Raw genomic sequence first — 15500 nt, forward strand, 5'->3', positions numbered from 1 at the left:
CAACGACAAAAATGTTATGTAACTGCTGCAATACAGATAATTTTTCTTACAATTACAATGACAATTTATACTAAACAGCATCACTGTAAATAGATGAGAAGTGGACAAACTTTATGAAATGCCGCATGATTGAAAACGATGTCGAATGATTGAAAACGATGGGTCCGAGTTGGTCATGCATGGGTCCGAGTTGGTCGTGGGTCCGAGTTGGTCGTGGGTCCGAGTTGGTCGCGGGTCCGAGTTGGCGTGGGTCCGAGTTGGTAGTGGGTCCGAGTTGGCATGGGTCCGAGTTGGCTTGGGTCCGAGTTGGTTTGGGTCCGAGTTGGATCGAAACCGTGCACACATGTGCATACTTTGTGTGTGCATGCTCGGTACCGGTTAAAGGTCATGCGGCTCTACTATTTTTCTTTAGGTAAATTTTAAATCTACACATTCTAAAGAGATATTTTCTGATTCTCTTGCTGTGCAGAATACTCAAATAATATTTAGAAATATTTTCAAAATAAGTTTAAATAATTTCATAGAATTTTAATATCGAAAAGAACCACAAATTACTCTAAAAAATTATCTGACATGAAAAGAAAAACCCGTCGGATTTTACCAAACTTCATCATGTCATTATGTTCTTGGGGTACCGAGAGGGGGCGTTATTTTACCACTATCGTACCGGTAGCCATTGCACTTTTTCGTTCAATGTGTTTTGGTGCGCGACATGCATGAGTAGATTCTGCAATTATACTTACCGTAATGCTGCTTAGTCAAGCGAAAACAGGCTCTCGTATTCTATCTGCAGGTTTTCGTGCTTTGTCCACGACTTCTTCGAGAAACATGCCAATCAAGGTAGGCCTATAAATTTTGTATAAAGGGGGGGGGGGGGGGGGGGGGGGGGAAGGGAGGGAGGGAGGGGGGGGACACATGGTGGGGGACGGGGGTGGGGACATTGGTGGGGGGGGGGGGGGTGTAGCCCAGGTGGACTCCCTTTCCTCCCTACGTTACGGAGGGAAATGCAATGAAGACTTCGTCCAACCTGGGCTGGGGGGGGGGGGGGGGGCGGGGGTGGTATTGGTAAACTGTCTCTGAGCTGACTGAGTCTGGTCATGGTCTAGCCCCACTAGTGTGGCCGTCGGTATGCTGCGCTGCACACCGACGGCCACACTAGTGGGGCTAGTCATGGTCAGGTTAAGTGGGGAGAGCTTTAGGAGTGAGTACTACGTATGAAAATGAGAATGCAGTGCCAGTGGCTATCGTTACGGCAGCCGTAACGCATTTCCCATTTTCAATTGGTACGGTAGAACTGCAACTTTTATAAAAACATGAGAAGAAAATATAAAATTAGAAGGAAAAAAAGTGAATTTGAACGTTATGAAATTCGGATTTTATTTCCCTTTTAAAAAAAATCCTCCAAAGCCTCAGGTTAGAAAAGGAAAAAAATTCGAGTGCCAAAACTGAGATGCGGACCCGCAACCTCGCGGTGCAAAATCCTACCCTCTATCGACTGAGCTGTCGCACTGCTTGCTAAAACGTGGGGAAACAAATAATTATATACCTGCGTGCGTATCAAAAAAGTATCGTAGAGGGCGCTGAACAACGGCTGCCGTAACGATAGCCACTTCGAAATGAGAAAACAGCTCCACAAAAAGCAAGACCTCGCTCCTCGGTGTTTTAAAAATCTTTGGTCATGTTCATGATGTTGGTTGGACTGTTGGACGGAGTTGATCGATGCTGTCGTGTTGGGCACGATCGGTGAATTTGCGCTATTGCTTGATCATGCAGAAATGCAATTGTGTGATCAGTCAAGCCTGTATGAAATCTCAGACTTTGCTTTCCTTTTTACAACGGGCTTAGTTGAATTTGGATTCTCCGCAGTCCAGTGGCCTTTACTAGTTCATCAGCTGATGAGAGACCACTCATCAGGTTGTCCACCCATCTACATGTAGCATGAGGTCGTCCGCATCCTCTCCTTGTACGCACTGGAAGCCCTGTGATCACTGCAGCCGAGAGACCGCTGCATTGCACCGCACGTCCCCACCAGCTTGTCTTGTGTACACTACAAAATATATGTCGGAAAAAGTCCAGCGACCTCTAATGTGTCTTTTTCAGTTCCTCATTTGCCACCATGTCTTGCCAAGCTCCATGTAAGACTAGAGAGGCTGAGAATTAGGCATTGCCATATCTCGTGACCAAACTAGGCATTTGGCTTCAGCTGGCTTTTCCATCCATACACATGTACTGCAACCATACGTGAGGCCGAGGCCACCAGGGCCTTGCCCTTGATGAGGTGGAGCTTGGTTGTGGTACCGATGCGGGTGGACTTGAGGTATGTGCAACGGTTCATCTCTAGCAAGGACAATACGGGAATGGATCTCCACTGGGAATGGATCTCCTTAGTCCGAAAATTTGGGACTCTCAATACTGTGTATGAGAGTCCCAAAACTTAAGGTATTGAAAACCTGCAAAACAAGAAAATAGACTGGCACCTGAAACAACCAGTCCAATACCGCTTCAGTACTGCATCAATCAACTGTCAGCTGACTGTGCCAAAAGAAATATCTACGATGTTGGGTACTAGGTCACTATTTCTACACATTTCTCCATAGTAAGGCACCAGACTAATGACAGTCAGTGAAGAAGTCAGTCTTGTTAAACAGTTGGACCATGGATGGACATGTACAAGTCTAGTCTGTAGCCTCATTTTGAAATCACTTGACTTCCCTCTCATGTGCAAGCCACTGCCAAACATTGAAGAAAAGTCTCGTTTAAAAATTGAATTGAGTCTTCAAACTTGGTTGGTAAAAAACATCTAGATCGTGCGTGATGGTAGTACCAAGGTACTTGAAGTGATAGACATGTTTGATGAGCACATTACCTCAATAGGAGATTGTCGCTTCATCTATGGTGGATTGGACGACCATGTACCCTGTCTTCTCTGGGTGTATGGTATGTGAAGCTCATAGCGTTCAGCAACATCACCAAGAGGGGCCAGCATTTGTATGTCATCTGCCGTAAGCACCATCAACACCAGATCCTCAGCATATCTTTGCTCCATGCAGTGCACTCCTTCAACATCGGGTGTGGCTAAGTGTACTGTTCATGCTGTCCATGCACGCATGAGGTGTTCAGTGTAAAGATTGAACAATACTGCCGAGATTAGACATCCCTGCCTCACTCCGACAGGAGTGTTGAAGGAGGCTGTCTTCTGTCCTTTCCAGGTGATTGTACCATGGGCTTTGTTGTAAAGATCTTTGATCGACCTTACCATGCTTCTGAATTCTGAAGTGTTCAGATCTTGAAGAACACTACAAATATTATGTCGGATGAAATAGTGCAGCGACCTCCAATGTGTTTTTCCAGCGAAGAATGCTGAAGAGTTTGCCACGCAACAAGCTACCCATATATGCAATGGGCGTTTGACTGCAAATTCGTATTTTTCCTGGCATATGACACGGAACATTGCATAGTACTGGATGCAATAAGCTAATATAATCAAAATTAATTCATATTTTTTCCTCTCGATCTCACCCAACACAATTTAGGCTGGAGACAAGATTCCCAGTGTGGAGCTGATGGAGGACAACCCGGGGAACAAGGTCAACATGGCCGACCTGCTGGCAGGCAAAAAGGCAGTCATATTTGCTGTGCCAGGGGCGTTCACTCCGGGATGTTCTAAGGTATTTGTAATAATCTTACATGTACATGTAAGATGCTGAAATCATGCAATACAACATTGAGAAAGTAGACTGGAACATGATACGGCCAATCTTGTTTATATTAAACGGCCAATCAAAGTGATATTGTAGCAATAGCAATGGCCCCAGCTATAGTTGAGGCCCTCCCAATTCTAGATGGGATTGTCCAAACTAGTTGGGCCATAACAGGTCTACCGAATGTCCATCTTGGGACTTGTGCAAAAGTCTTAGTCTTGTTGTATGTATCAAAATTTAACTCACTTCGTATATTTATTCACTTTGAAACTAAGTGGAACCTACCACTATTTGGAGGCTGGCTGCATTGAGAAAACAACACATTATATTAAAATATATATAAAATGCCTATCTGCCTTTAATGCCAATATGTGTCTTCAAATGTTAATATGATATGGAGTACGACATAATTGCAATATTAATCTTCCTGTGTTGATTTTTGTTTGAACAGACTCATCTTCCTGGCTATGTAGAAGATTTTGATAAGATCAAGGCTAAGGGAGTTGATCTGGTGGTGTGTGTCTCCGTCAACGATCCATTTGTTATGTCAGCGTGGGGACAGGCCCATGGAGCTGCTGGGAAGGTATATGAATCGTCACCGTTGCATCTTCAAAAAATGACTTGAACCCTAAGGCCCCCAAAAAAGTCTCCGGTTTCTGGTATGGAGCTTGCCCAAAAAGTGGTGCGGCGACGCAGCTTTTTTTTTTTTTTTACCTGATATTTTTGCGTCAAATGTCGGCTGATGACTGCAAATGGTGCCCGACTAAACTTAGTGCAAATATATGGTAGTCCAGAGAGGCCATATAAAGCTTATTCTCGACCATAACCCAATCTAAAAACACGTTAAAATTGTGCAGCAGCAGGATTCCAGTCAAACCAGTGAGTTTGGCGGTTTTGAGACATCATCTTTCATTGAAAAAAAACTTTTTCATTTTGCCGGCGACGCGCGCGCATACCAGAAACCGGAGACTTTTTTTTGGCCTAGTGGGAATTTTGGTTAGAAACCCTGTCAAAGGTAGCAATGTGCCTCATTTGTCAAAGAAAGATGCTATAGCGTTAACGGTATCAAGCTGGTAAAAAAAACAAATTGCCAGGGCCAAACTGCCTCAGAGTCCGTAGTTGCCGACTGCAACCAGATACAACAGTGGCATTGCACACTGGGACAAATTTTCTCCAAATCGGCAGTTTATGCACTGGTGTAGAGTCCTCAAGGATACCAGGTCCCATAGACTTTTACACATGATTCACTGTGTTGCCTCTGGCAGACTTAGTGTTGAAAAAATGACTTCTATGAGCTGAGCTTGATTAGCCCTCCTATGCAAACCTACATTCTGTGCCAAGTAGTCCCTTCAGTCAAAATCAAACAAGCGACTGTTTTCAACAGTTAAGAATCCCCAGCCTGCATAAAGCAGGATTGACTGGCTGTGACTGTTTATGTAACTTGATACAGCTTTGCTTTTGACTCTGGGTGAGTGATAAAATAGCTCTGACCACAACTTGCCTGCTTTGTCTGTACATGGTGTGTTGACTGAATTTGACTAGTCACAGTGCTTGCTTGACATATGATCTGACTGCTGGTGACTAGACTGTGTTAAAAGTATAGCAGGGGAAGTGAAAGAAGGAATACTCACTTTTATGTACATGTATTAGATGATAACGACCCTTTTTGTATTTTTCTTGTCAGGTCCGTATGTTGGCAGACACCCTTGGTGAATTCACGAAGGTGAGCGTATACATGTACAAGATATGTCAAGTCATTTTCAACTGGCAAATGCTTGCCATACCGACCTCTGACAAAGAGCCCTCTTAGTGGCCATTGTTCCTCTGTGATACGCCTGAGTAGACACTCCGAACTTCCACTGTCAATTAATTTAAATCACAATACCTGTCCATGCTGAGGGCGCTTTATGAAAGGGGTCTATGATGTATTGGAAAGGAAAAGTGTTTAGGCAGAGGTTCAACGAATGTTTGTATAGGATCATGGATTTCAGTTGTAGAATATTTTGAATGTTTTTCCCCTTAATGACCGGAAATGTAAGCACATGTTCTTTTACTTTGTTTTTTCTTCTTTCAGGCCGTGGATATGGAATTTGATGCAAAAGCAGTTCTTGGGACTGTACGTTCAAAACGGTGAGTGTATAGATATCAGGCACTTGAGTTTTCCGGGATGATCAATATTCCACACTTGGTTTTATTGAGTTTAATGCCTGTTACCTTAATAAAATAATGACATTCTCTTATCCCCTTTGTCCATTTTAAATACAATATCACGTCCTAGTCTGTCAGGGGGGATGAACATTTCTGATGTAGTAACACTTTTTGGTGTTGTAAACACTTTTGGAGTGCTGTGGCTTTGTGGTTAAGGGCATTGGATTCGTGGTCTGTGGGTAAAGCTGCAGGTTGTGGGTTCGAGTCCTGGCGGGGTCATGGTGCGTGTGCCCTTGGGCAAGGCACTTTGTCACTCATAGCTTCTCTCCACCCAGGAGTAAATGGGTACCTGTGAGGGCAGAGATGGTTATTGTGATTGAATTAGCTTCCTTGCGCCTAATAGGCTGCATCGAGCTGTATACTCCCCAGGGAGCTGAGATGGTATTTGGAATGTTTTAAGGGCCCAATGAGCAGGGGTAATAATGATGTAGCGCCTTGAGCACCAGTCCTGGTATATATGTGCGCTAAATACCCACTATTCCTATTTATAAACTGTAAGATTTGTTTGCACTTCACAATCTGGCTGAATCAGGAACATGAGTTCATTTATTTCATCAAAAATAACAATGTTAAATGTATGGAAAAGTGTGTGAATCAGAAAGTAATTAACTTTAAAATTTGACCTCTGGAATGGCCATTGTTGTTGAAAGGTTCTTATTTTACACGCAGTTGACGTCTTCTATATTTTGCCCTTTATCGTACAGCTATGCTCTGGTCGTTGAGAATGGCACGGTGAGCCAAGTGCAGTTGGAACCAGATGGAACCGGTTTGACCTGCTCTCTCTCCAACAGTCTGCTGTCCTCTCTGTAAAGTTGGATCTGCTTGAGATAAGCATGTAAGAACCAATCACATGGTGCTGCTGACTGTGTTCATGGGTCATTCTATAAATTCAGGGTCCAAAGTGTGACTTTTTCCCTGTCCCTGTTACCTTGGTATTTGTAAGTTGCCATTCAAGTATCCTTAAAGGTACAGTCCATCATTTGAAATTTGTGCATTTTGTTCGTTTGAAGCAACAAACGTGCTCAAAATCTAAAGCAGGGTGCTGAACAACTAACCTGATGAAGTTTCAGCTCAGCTTCAGCTGTATATTTCGAGAAAAACAGCATTCTAGGATCTCGATTTCAAATCAAAAGTTGCTGAATCATGTTTTGAATTGGGCCTGAATTCAGCGTCCAAGACACGTTCTTGCTGAGCTGAATGCAGCTACGCGATGATCACTGATTCGACGATCAGTGATCCGACGATCGGTGAGCGTGTCAACGCTTGCGCGCTTCGCTGAATGAAAAAACGAACTACTAACAGAAATTTCCAACGGTGCGTCGTAAGACGCACCGTTGGAAAGGCCTTCTTTCATTGATTTCTTCAAAATGACAGCTTGCCAGAAAGAATAATTTCACAGGGAGTTCAGTCCTCTTACTATCTTTCAACCAAATATGTTTTTCAACAATAATTACGTCAGTCACTTTTTGGATAGCTGCAAATGATGGACTATAGCATTAAGAATGAACTTCAAATGTTTTTTTAGTTGTTGGGTAGGTAGTATTCATAATCACTCCAGGACGACGAGTGCATTAAGGAGTGCATCAGAATTATACAATCATACATGTCAGATGTAACAGGGACAGGAAAAAAAAGTGGACCCAAATTTATAGAATGACCCGTATAGTAAACTGTCTGCTTTTAAGGTGTGCCTTATGTTAGTTATGAGTGTGGTTGCTTTCATATAATTGAACTTTCATTTTATGATTAGTTGATTTTCAAAGTTTTGGTCTTTGACAGCTTATCATTTTACATGCACTGCTACAACACATGTGACTTGTATTAAAGTGATACATGTCGGTATCTCTTGGCGGTACTCCACTTGGCTTAGTCGCTTTACTATCTCTACACGGGCATCCCTGTTTATTTCTATGGTTCTCATATTTTTTTGCTCTGAAGTAGGGTCGGTCGGTCAAAAAAATAAAAATCTGAAGAAAAAAAACTGTAGTTCCACCCGTATAGATGGCTAAATTAAGTGATGCCAAGCTTGTATGATCTCTAGTTTTGTTTATTGCAATGAGTTTATCATGAGTTGACATCACTGAATAAAATATCCAACTATTTTTGGCAAGATGTAGATGACTTGCATGATATCTGCACCAAGCAGCTCACTAACGTTTTGGCAGCCATGACATACTTGTGTTATATGATGAGAGGCAACATTGTCTCATCTTTTCAGTGGGATTCCACTGGTTGCTGTACGCCGTAATTTGCGTAAAAATCTGATATTTATTTTCAGTAGCTTTTCAAATAACACAGAGCCTAATGCCCGTATGGAATAGGCACTATTTTTTTCATTTATCATTTGGAAAGAATGTTGCAACCTGACGCTACTTTTGTCTTCAAATAGCATCTCAGTGAAGGTCATTCATTGCACAAATGATAATAAGACATGAATCTGGGACTGAGAAATATTTCCAATTTTGTTTGGAAATACTTAGAGAATGTTCTTGACTCTCCATAGACTTGTACGCAACCACTAAAGTAGCATCAGGTTGCAACATTCTTTCCTGTCATTTTTTCTTGTCAATGGGGTTCCAGACAGGGTCGTCGTTAGTAAAAAAACTAATGAAAGAAATACAAAGGGATGCCCTAGTAGTATCCTGAAAAGGAGTTCATTGGAGTATCCGCTCTGTTCACAAGCACCCCCTCACCGGCTAAGGAAGTACAGTTGGGGGTGACCGACCGACGCCATCTTGCCTGACTGCAATTCATTTGCCGCGAAGCGTGGCCACTGCGTGTAAATAGTACAAATCCCCTGGTGTACGTGCGTCACACACAAGGAACGGTGCGCGTCAACCAGCGAAATGTCCCGCCCATGGGACGTCGTTGTTAGGTAAAAGGGCGCCCTCTTTTGGTAGCGCACGGAGCTCATATATTGGACCCTAATATAACTTCTTAGCAAAACATGATGCTTTTAGACAAATTTAATGGTGGTACAAATGTTCATTACCACTCAAACAAGTTTCTACATCACTTGGCATTTTTGGTCGGTTGTATTTTGATTATCCTGTGAAAAATAAGACTGAAGTTTCAACTGACATAAACCGATGATTGCTGATTAGTTGGGTTGATATTTTTTTAATGTAAACACAAACTTTGCAGCTTTTAATTTTTAGAATAAAAATAAAAAAATTGTACAATTTTATAAGTCTTATTTATAAAGGGAAAAATCAATGTTTTAATTTGTAGAAAATCACATGATTTTTACTTAAAATATATTTGTATTAAAAAAATTCCAAAATCATCCATTTTTCAAATTGTTTTATGTTAATCATGGTAGTTTCATTAATTTTGTAGTTTCAGCTTTCTGTGGTGGTGTTTCTGGTTGGGAAGTTATTTCTGCAGCGTCGCACAAAGTATTCAGAATATCATTGTATTCTTTTTAAGAGGTTTGAAAAATAATGCCTCAATTTGTTGGACATTGAATAGGTACATGTATGAGGTCTTTACAGCACGATCTGTGTAGTTTGTTCTTCAATACATACTTTACTGAAACACAAAGCAGACTGTATTGCTTATTACGTCCGCCAAGGAGGTTATATTTTCATCGGATTTGTTGGTTGGTTTGTCTGTTAACAAGAGAAGTCAAAAAGTTATGGATGAATTTGCATGAAATTGTTTTTAGGGGTGGTCCTTGGCACAAGCTCAAATCGATTAGATTTTGGAAGTGATCCGGATTTTTTTTAAAGGATTCTTCACCATTTATGCGAGTATTTCTTTTCGGTGAACTGACAATATGGCGGGGAACTGTTGAGCCTTGGCGGAGGTTTGCACTCTCTGAGTGCTTTCTAGTTAAATTTGTTTTCTTTGATGACAGTACTGAAATTTTACAATTTTCCCTGCTACAATTATCGATTGAAGCAATTGATATACAATCAATCTCCTTTTTTTTTTATGACTTGTATCAATTTTTTTTAAACGCATTCAAGTATATGTTCAATGTGTAGTCCAAGCCTTCTTGATTCTATGATCTTTTAGTAACGAACCCGAATGTGTGATGTCGCCTCCACGTGCATTCCTTTCACGTACATTCAACACACACAATCACAAGCAGCATTTTTATATCCTACTTTTATAGAACTTTTTCACATATTAGTACCTCAAAATGGTCCACTGCCTTTCAGCAGATTGTCAGCAGATTGTCACCACACCAGTTACAACCACAGGTGTGCTTATTTGCGCTTCAAAGAGGAGAAGCAAGCCAATAATGAAACAGATTCACAACATCCACTGGGCCATTACAGTGCATGTGAACCAGTAAGCTCTTAGTAACGTCATGACTGTTCCAGCGAATTATCCTTCTTGCATGTTGAAACCATTGTTTTACCTCCTGTGGAATTGTCTCAGACCAGGTGCCGGAGTTTGAACATAAGCATGCACCACAATGAAGTCACTTATATGTATTCCCATCCCACCTGTGGTTGTCTAAGGAAATGAAGACAAGTGTTCTCATTATTGTAGCACCCAAAACAACCTACAAAAGATTGAGATAAATGTTTCAATACCACCCCCATGTCTTTCTGTTCCCAGCTCCCTAATTTCAAAGATAACAAGAAACGTTCAAGGACAAGAAATTATTTGTTTTATAAGAAAAGTGCCTTTATTTTTTTTATCTGTCTGTTTTCCAACTTCTTTGTACACACATGAGGCATGAGGCTGCGTTACAAAATAAAAGGCTTAATATTTTATGTTCTACAATCATTGTAATAGCACCGAGCAGTTTGAAGCTAGCTCACATAGTCACACACAATTGTCAAATTACTTTTTCTTAATTTGAGCACGTACATGTAAGGTAAATTTGTATAAATCTTTGGGAGAAAAATTCACAATGAAAATCCAAACGCTTTTCTGAATCAGCCCTCTTTTTTTTTCTAAAGTTTGTAAGTAATGTTAATAGGGCAACAAAGCAGTAAACAGTCACATATAATCACAGATGTTACTATTGACACTCTACACTCAAGTTTTTTTTTAAAGGTAACGGACATTATTTGCAAACACTCAAAAACGAAACTGGCAAAATATGAAATATCCTACTTGATTTGTAAGTAAATTATAGGATCAAGCATCCTATGAAATTGGTGTGCCTAGCATGCTGTGATTTGCAAGAAAAGAGGACTTGCCATCTTTTCCTCGCAATGCTGCCCCTAACTGACCAAAATTAGTTTATTTTGCAATCGGTTACATATCCGTGAATGAGAATAATTTTTTTTCTGAGTGACAAACTGGGATCATACCACAAGAGGGTGCAAGTCGAAACGTATTAAAAACGTATTCATAAATACCTCAGACAGTTTAGCCATTCCTATTGGTCGAGAGCCCGTCACGTGGCCGGTATTAAACGGATGATAAAGACATGGCTAGCTGGTCTTAAACACTTTTCCAGTGTCACAATAAAATGTGGACTCCTAAAAATCCAGTGCCTCTTATCGTTTCATTGGTTGAACGTTCACAATCCTCACGTAGGCATGCGCAACACTACCAGGGAGTTAGAATTTTATAGTTCTAAATTCAAAACGCAACGCGCCAGGTGCGTTCTGCGCGACATCGCATAGAACATGATACGCGCGCGTCAATCTCCATAAAAGGGTTGTTTTCATCTTACTCGCCAGCTGAACACTCCACTATTTTGCAGGAGGGATGATTCAAAAAGCATAAAGTGAATTTGTTGAACAAAATCGGGATGTTTTGAACGAATTATATGATTTTTTTTTACCGAAAAGGTATTTATGAATGGGAATAAATATGTACTCCGTCGGTAATTATCACTCTGTTTAATACCACTTAGAGTCTGGGTGCTGATAATTACCCTCGCCTCCGGCTCGGGTAATTATCAGCACCCAGACTCTAAGTGGTATTAAACAGAGTGATAAAAACCTCCGGAGCACACATTTATTCCCTTATTAATCAACATTTTGGAAGGGAGGGCTTTCATCGGAAACCTTGCTTTGCTTTGAAAAAAATGAAGATGCTCTTTCATGATTTTCTCAACAAGTGTAATAGCTACCAGTTGAAATTTTGACACTTGAGTTTTTAATAAAGACATTTCTAATAAGACTTACTGCACTTTTTGGCAGACGGTGTCCATTACCTTTAATGCCTGTAAATTAAATTCCCAGTCAAAGAGTCTTAAACATTTTGCAGTATTGTTTCAATGAATTCACCCTACTTCTACAGAAACAAACAATACCCCAAGGCAGGCAGTTTCCATAGATGGGGTTCATCTGAGTGTTGTACAAAGGCACGTCTGTTCTAACAGTTTGATTCAGTTGTGTTCATCAGTGAACTAGTAAAAGGTGAAAGTAAATTTGTTTCTTATCTGTAATGGAACAAAAACTAAAACATTGTGCAGCTTCTGTGCACTGATTTACTGTACTGTAAATTCATCTTCAAATTTGCACTTACTTTTCATCCATCATACTTTTCTCACATGTGGTGCAAATCTTTCAAAGATGAAACGTTTCTAAACTCTTTCAAGACAAAAGTGTTAATGTTTAAAAGAGTCTGTAGCATGTTGATCAACTTTTAATCTTATAAAAGTTCATCTAAATAAACTTTAACAGGAAAAAACCACACACATCAGAATCAGTTACACGATTATACATGTATTACTGCAATAACATGATAATTTTACCTAACATCTGAGAATGATATGTAATTCATAATTTCATAACAACCATGTAGGTGAATACAACATAACATATGAAAATCAAGTAATATTGATTTTAACCCTTTGAATCAGCCCACTGGAGATATGGCAGACACAACAGGAGGGCGCTGTTTGATTTGGGATAAGCCTTTTGTATTTACCCAAAGCAAACAGCGCCCCCCTATTGAGTGCGCCATATCTCAAATAGGCTAATACCATCAGTCTCAGCTGCTTAAAAAACAACTATGAACGAAGTGTGTACCTTACTTTAATGGGAGCCAGTTGTATAACATCATTTTCAGTATTGGCATATATTGGGTGCGTTCGATTAGCTCACCCGGGTCGACACAGGTCAGCCCCGTGCCGTTCGATTAGGTCTGACGTCATTCTCGGGGCTGACCCGGGTCAGCCACCACAGACCCTTCTCATGGAGCAGAGTCAGTGGTGGAAATACCTCACATGCATGAGTTGGTCATTCCAAGGAACGGACAAATATAGCGGCGCCAGACAGCAGAAAAGATCAAGTTGACCCAAATATCAACTTTTTTTGAAATCTAAACATAATTAGTTATTTATTTCAGTGCAACTTTAGAGGCTTTAATTCCAGACTGAAGTTGTTACCTTTTGTGATTGACGGAAATGCCGCAGATCTCAAAAGTCTGATGAAGGTATTTTGTCAATGGCTATGGATGTCAACTGATGGCCTGCGTTTGAGCATTCGTTTTTAGCATGGCTCTTGAGGCTAACCCGTCTGCTTTTACCTCAGTCGATCCGGGTGAGCTACTCGAATGCACACTACATGTATAAAGGACGGTATATTCAATTTGCCAGTAGGGAGTCTTAACTTTGAAGACAGAGATTTGCTTGGACCGTGATGCAGCAGATGTTGGAGGTTTCTTCCTGAAAGTAGGATTTGTTCGCGTGGTCCCCCTTGTCACCTGCCAGAAGATAAGCTTATCATCTGCTCGTCAAACTGATGCTGCAAGAAACAACAAATCTCCGCCGATCTCTGGTGGGAAATGTTGGCGGCTTTCTTCAGCTGCTCAGGGGTACTGCCAAAGTGAAAAATAACACCCATAATTGCAATGGATGAGGTTTGACAGTAATTTATCTTCTACATGGGTTGCAGTTTTGTAAGTGAGTCACTTGATTTCGAGTTGGAGTCCCAGTCTTAAAGTCTCTTGAGTGGAGTCCAAAGGTAACATTAGCATCAAATCCGAGTCATGATGTTCGAGTCGGAGCCCGAGTCTTTTGCTGACGTGATTCAAGTCGAGATATGGATAATCGGACTTGAGCGCATATCTCGACTCGAGTGCATATCTCGACTCAAATCACATCCGCAAAGGACTCGAGCAAAAGACTCACTTTTGCTGATGTGATTCAAGCCGAGATGTGGACTCGAGTCTGAGTCCTGGACTCGAGTCTGAGTCCTGGACTCGAGTCTTCCAACGTTGCTGTCCTGTAATCAAATTGCTACAAGTTAATCACAAGTCGTTCACACTTGTTTCAGACTGATGTTCCATATTCATGCTGAATCAAAAATTTCCCTAAGAAAGTACATGATGAATAATTGACTTTTGGAACAGAATTGACTTAACATGAAAGACATCCAAAGATTGACTGTTGCAGTCATTCTGAACAACTCCAAAGCATCTTGGTTTCCGACACGCTATAATATAGTCCATATAGAATTAATGCATTAAATTCACCCTTGTCGATCTAAAGTCTTTTTGGACTAAAATCACTCTTTACACGTTTTTGTTTGGCGTGATTCTAGAAAGCCAATCAGAAAGGAGGTTCCATTAGTCATTTAATAATTTGTAATGTGTGCAGGGCCCCAATGGAAACCAATTTTAACACTGTTTAGGCATACCCTGGGTAAAAAAATGTATAAATAAAGACATCACTTTCAAGCCAATAGACAAAGTACATGTATTTGAATGAGTTGCGACAAAGGCCTTCTTTTTTGTCTACAATGTTATTGCAAAGCTCACCTGTTGATGAGTTGCTGAACACAGGGAAATGCTCTCATGAGTGACAAGGCAGTGGCATAGTTGACTCGAGGAAGCGACTGATAAAACTTGAAGACCTGAAAATCATCAAGTGTAGTCCAGAAATGAAAGAAGAAAGTTGACAACAGACTCTAATTACTTGTTGGGTTTCAAGAATCATTTAACAATTGTTGACTGCTGTGATGTGGAATATGACATATTTAACACCCGAGGGCATGGAGGGGCGCATAGCAACCCGAGGCGAAGCCGAGGGTGCAATGCGCCCATCACAGCAGCCAACAATTGTTTTGTTATATCGTGCCAACAACTCCAATGGACAAATGGTTGTAACTTACTCTGTCAAAATATATTAAATCACTGAGCGGTTGATGTTGCAGCACTCATTGCGCAAAGCTAGTACACCGGCAGGTTCCATATGCGCGCGCAATGGGCGCAATGAATGCAGTGCGACATCACCCCGAGTGTGTGACATGCCTTTTTATAAACCAGATACGTGGCTGTTCTAGACCAATGAAATTATAGTATCCAAGCACATGATATAACAAAGCTATTTGAACTCAGGGTCTATTCTGTCATAGGACACACAAGCCAAGTTACGGTACACCTCTGCCCTTTTATTCCATGATTTAAAACAAACATTTGGAGAAGGAAACCCAACCTCTGTTGCTGAATGTCAGTTGACTAGAACAAATACATGAAACAGTCGTCAAATTATGCCAAAAAAAAAACCCCAAAAAACTTGCAATGCATCACACTTGGTTTAGGAAAATGGTTCGCAGAGCACATTGCAGAAGTGATGCATTGCAAGGCTAATCACGGTGTAAATCCTGTTAGTTTTATATGCCGCATTTCTTTACAATAATGAGCGTTGGTCACGTATCTTGTGATTAT

The 15500-nt window shown here is 40.9% G+C and overlaps 2 protein-coding genes across 5 annotated transcripts in view; one reads left to right on the forward strand and one right to left on the reverse strand.

Annotated features, from left to right (window-relative positions):
- Positions 1-649: 649 nt before the first annotated feature.
- Positions 650-6810, forward strand: LOC119742047 (peroxiredoxin-5, mitochondrial-like). Its single transcript, XM_038218064.1, has 6 exons — positions 650-840; positions 3534-3668; positions 4153-4284; positions 5386-5424; positions 5776-5831; positions 6614-6810. Exons 1-6 carry the CDS (start codon positions 748-750, stop codon positions 6717-6719), a joined length of 561 nt encoding a protein of 186 aa, XP_038073992.1. The 5' UTR covers positions 650-747; the 3' UTR covers positions 6720-6810.
- A 5045-nt stretch (positions 6811-11855) lies between these two features.
- The window catches only part of LOC119740630, a 38141-nt gene continuing 34496 nt past the window's right edge, over positions 11856-15500 (reverse strand). For all 4 annotated transcript variants that reach the window (XM_038215995.1, XM_038215997.1, XM_038215994.1 and 1 more), the window contains 2 exons: positions 14592-14686; positions 11856-13649 (listed from right to left, as the gene is read on the reverse strand). In XM_038215995.1, the coding sequence (XP_038071923.1) occupies positions 13532-13649; positions 14592-14686 (213 nt within the window). In that variant the 3' untranslated portion in view covers positions 11856-13531. The remainder of the gene's footprint in view (positions 13650-14591; positions 14687-15500) is intronic.

Source organism: Patiria miniata, unplaced genomic scaffold (genome assembly GCF_015706575.1).
Source record: "Patiria miniata isolate m_02_andy unplaced genomic scaffold, ASM1570657v1 HiC_scaffold_5, whole genome shotgun sequence".
Lineage (NCBI taxonomy): Eukaryota > Metazoa > Echinodermata > Asteroidea > Valvatida > Asterinidae > Patiria > Patiria miniata.

Bases quoted from the DNA above. Each gene is read 5' to 3' on its own strand.
- LOC119742047 (XM_038218064.1), top strand. From the start codon at position 748: ATGCTGCTTAGTCAAGCGAAAACAGGCTCTCGTATTCTATCTGCAGGT. The intron at 3,669-4,152 runs GTATTTGTAATA...TTGTTTGAACAG, and splicing joins TCACTCCGGGATGTTCTAAG to ACTCATCTTCCTGGCTATGT. The intron at 4,285-5,385 runs GTATATGAATCG...TTTTCTTGTCAG, and splicing joins CCCATGGAGCTGCTGGGAAG to GTCCGTATGTTGGCAGACAC.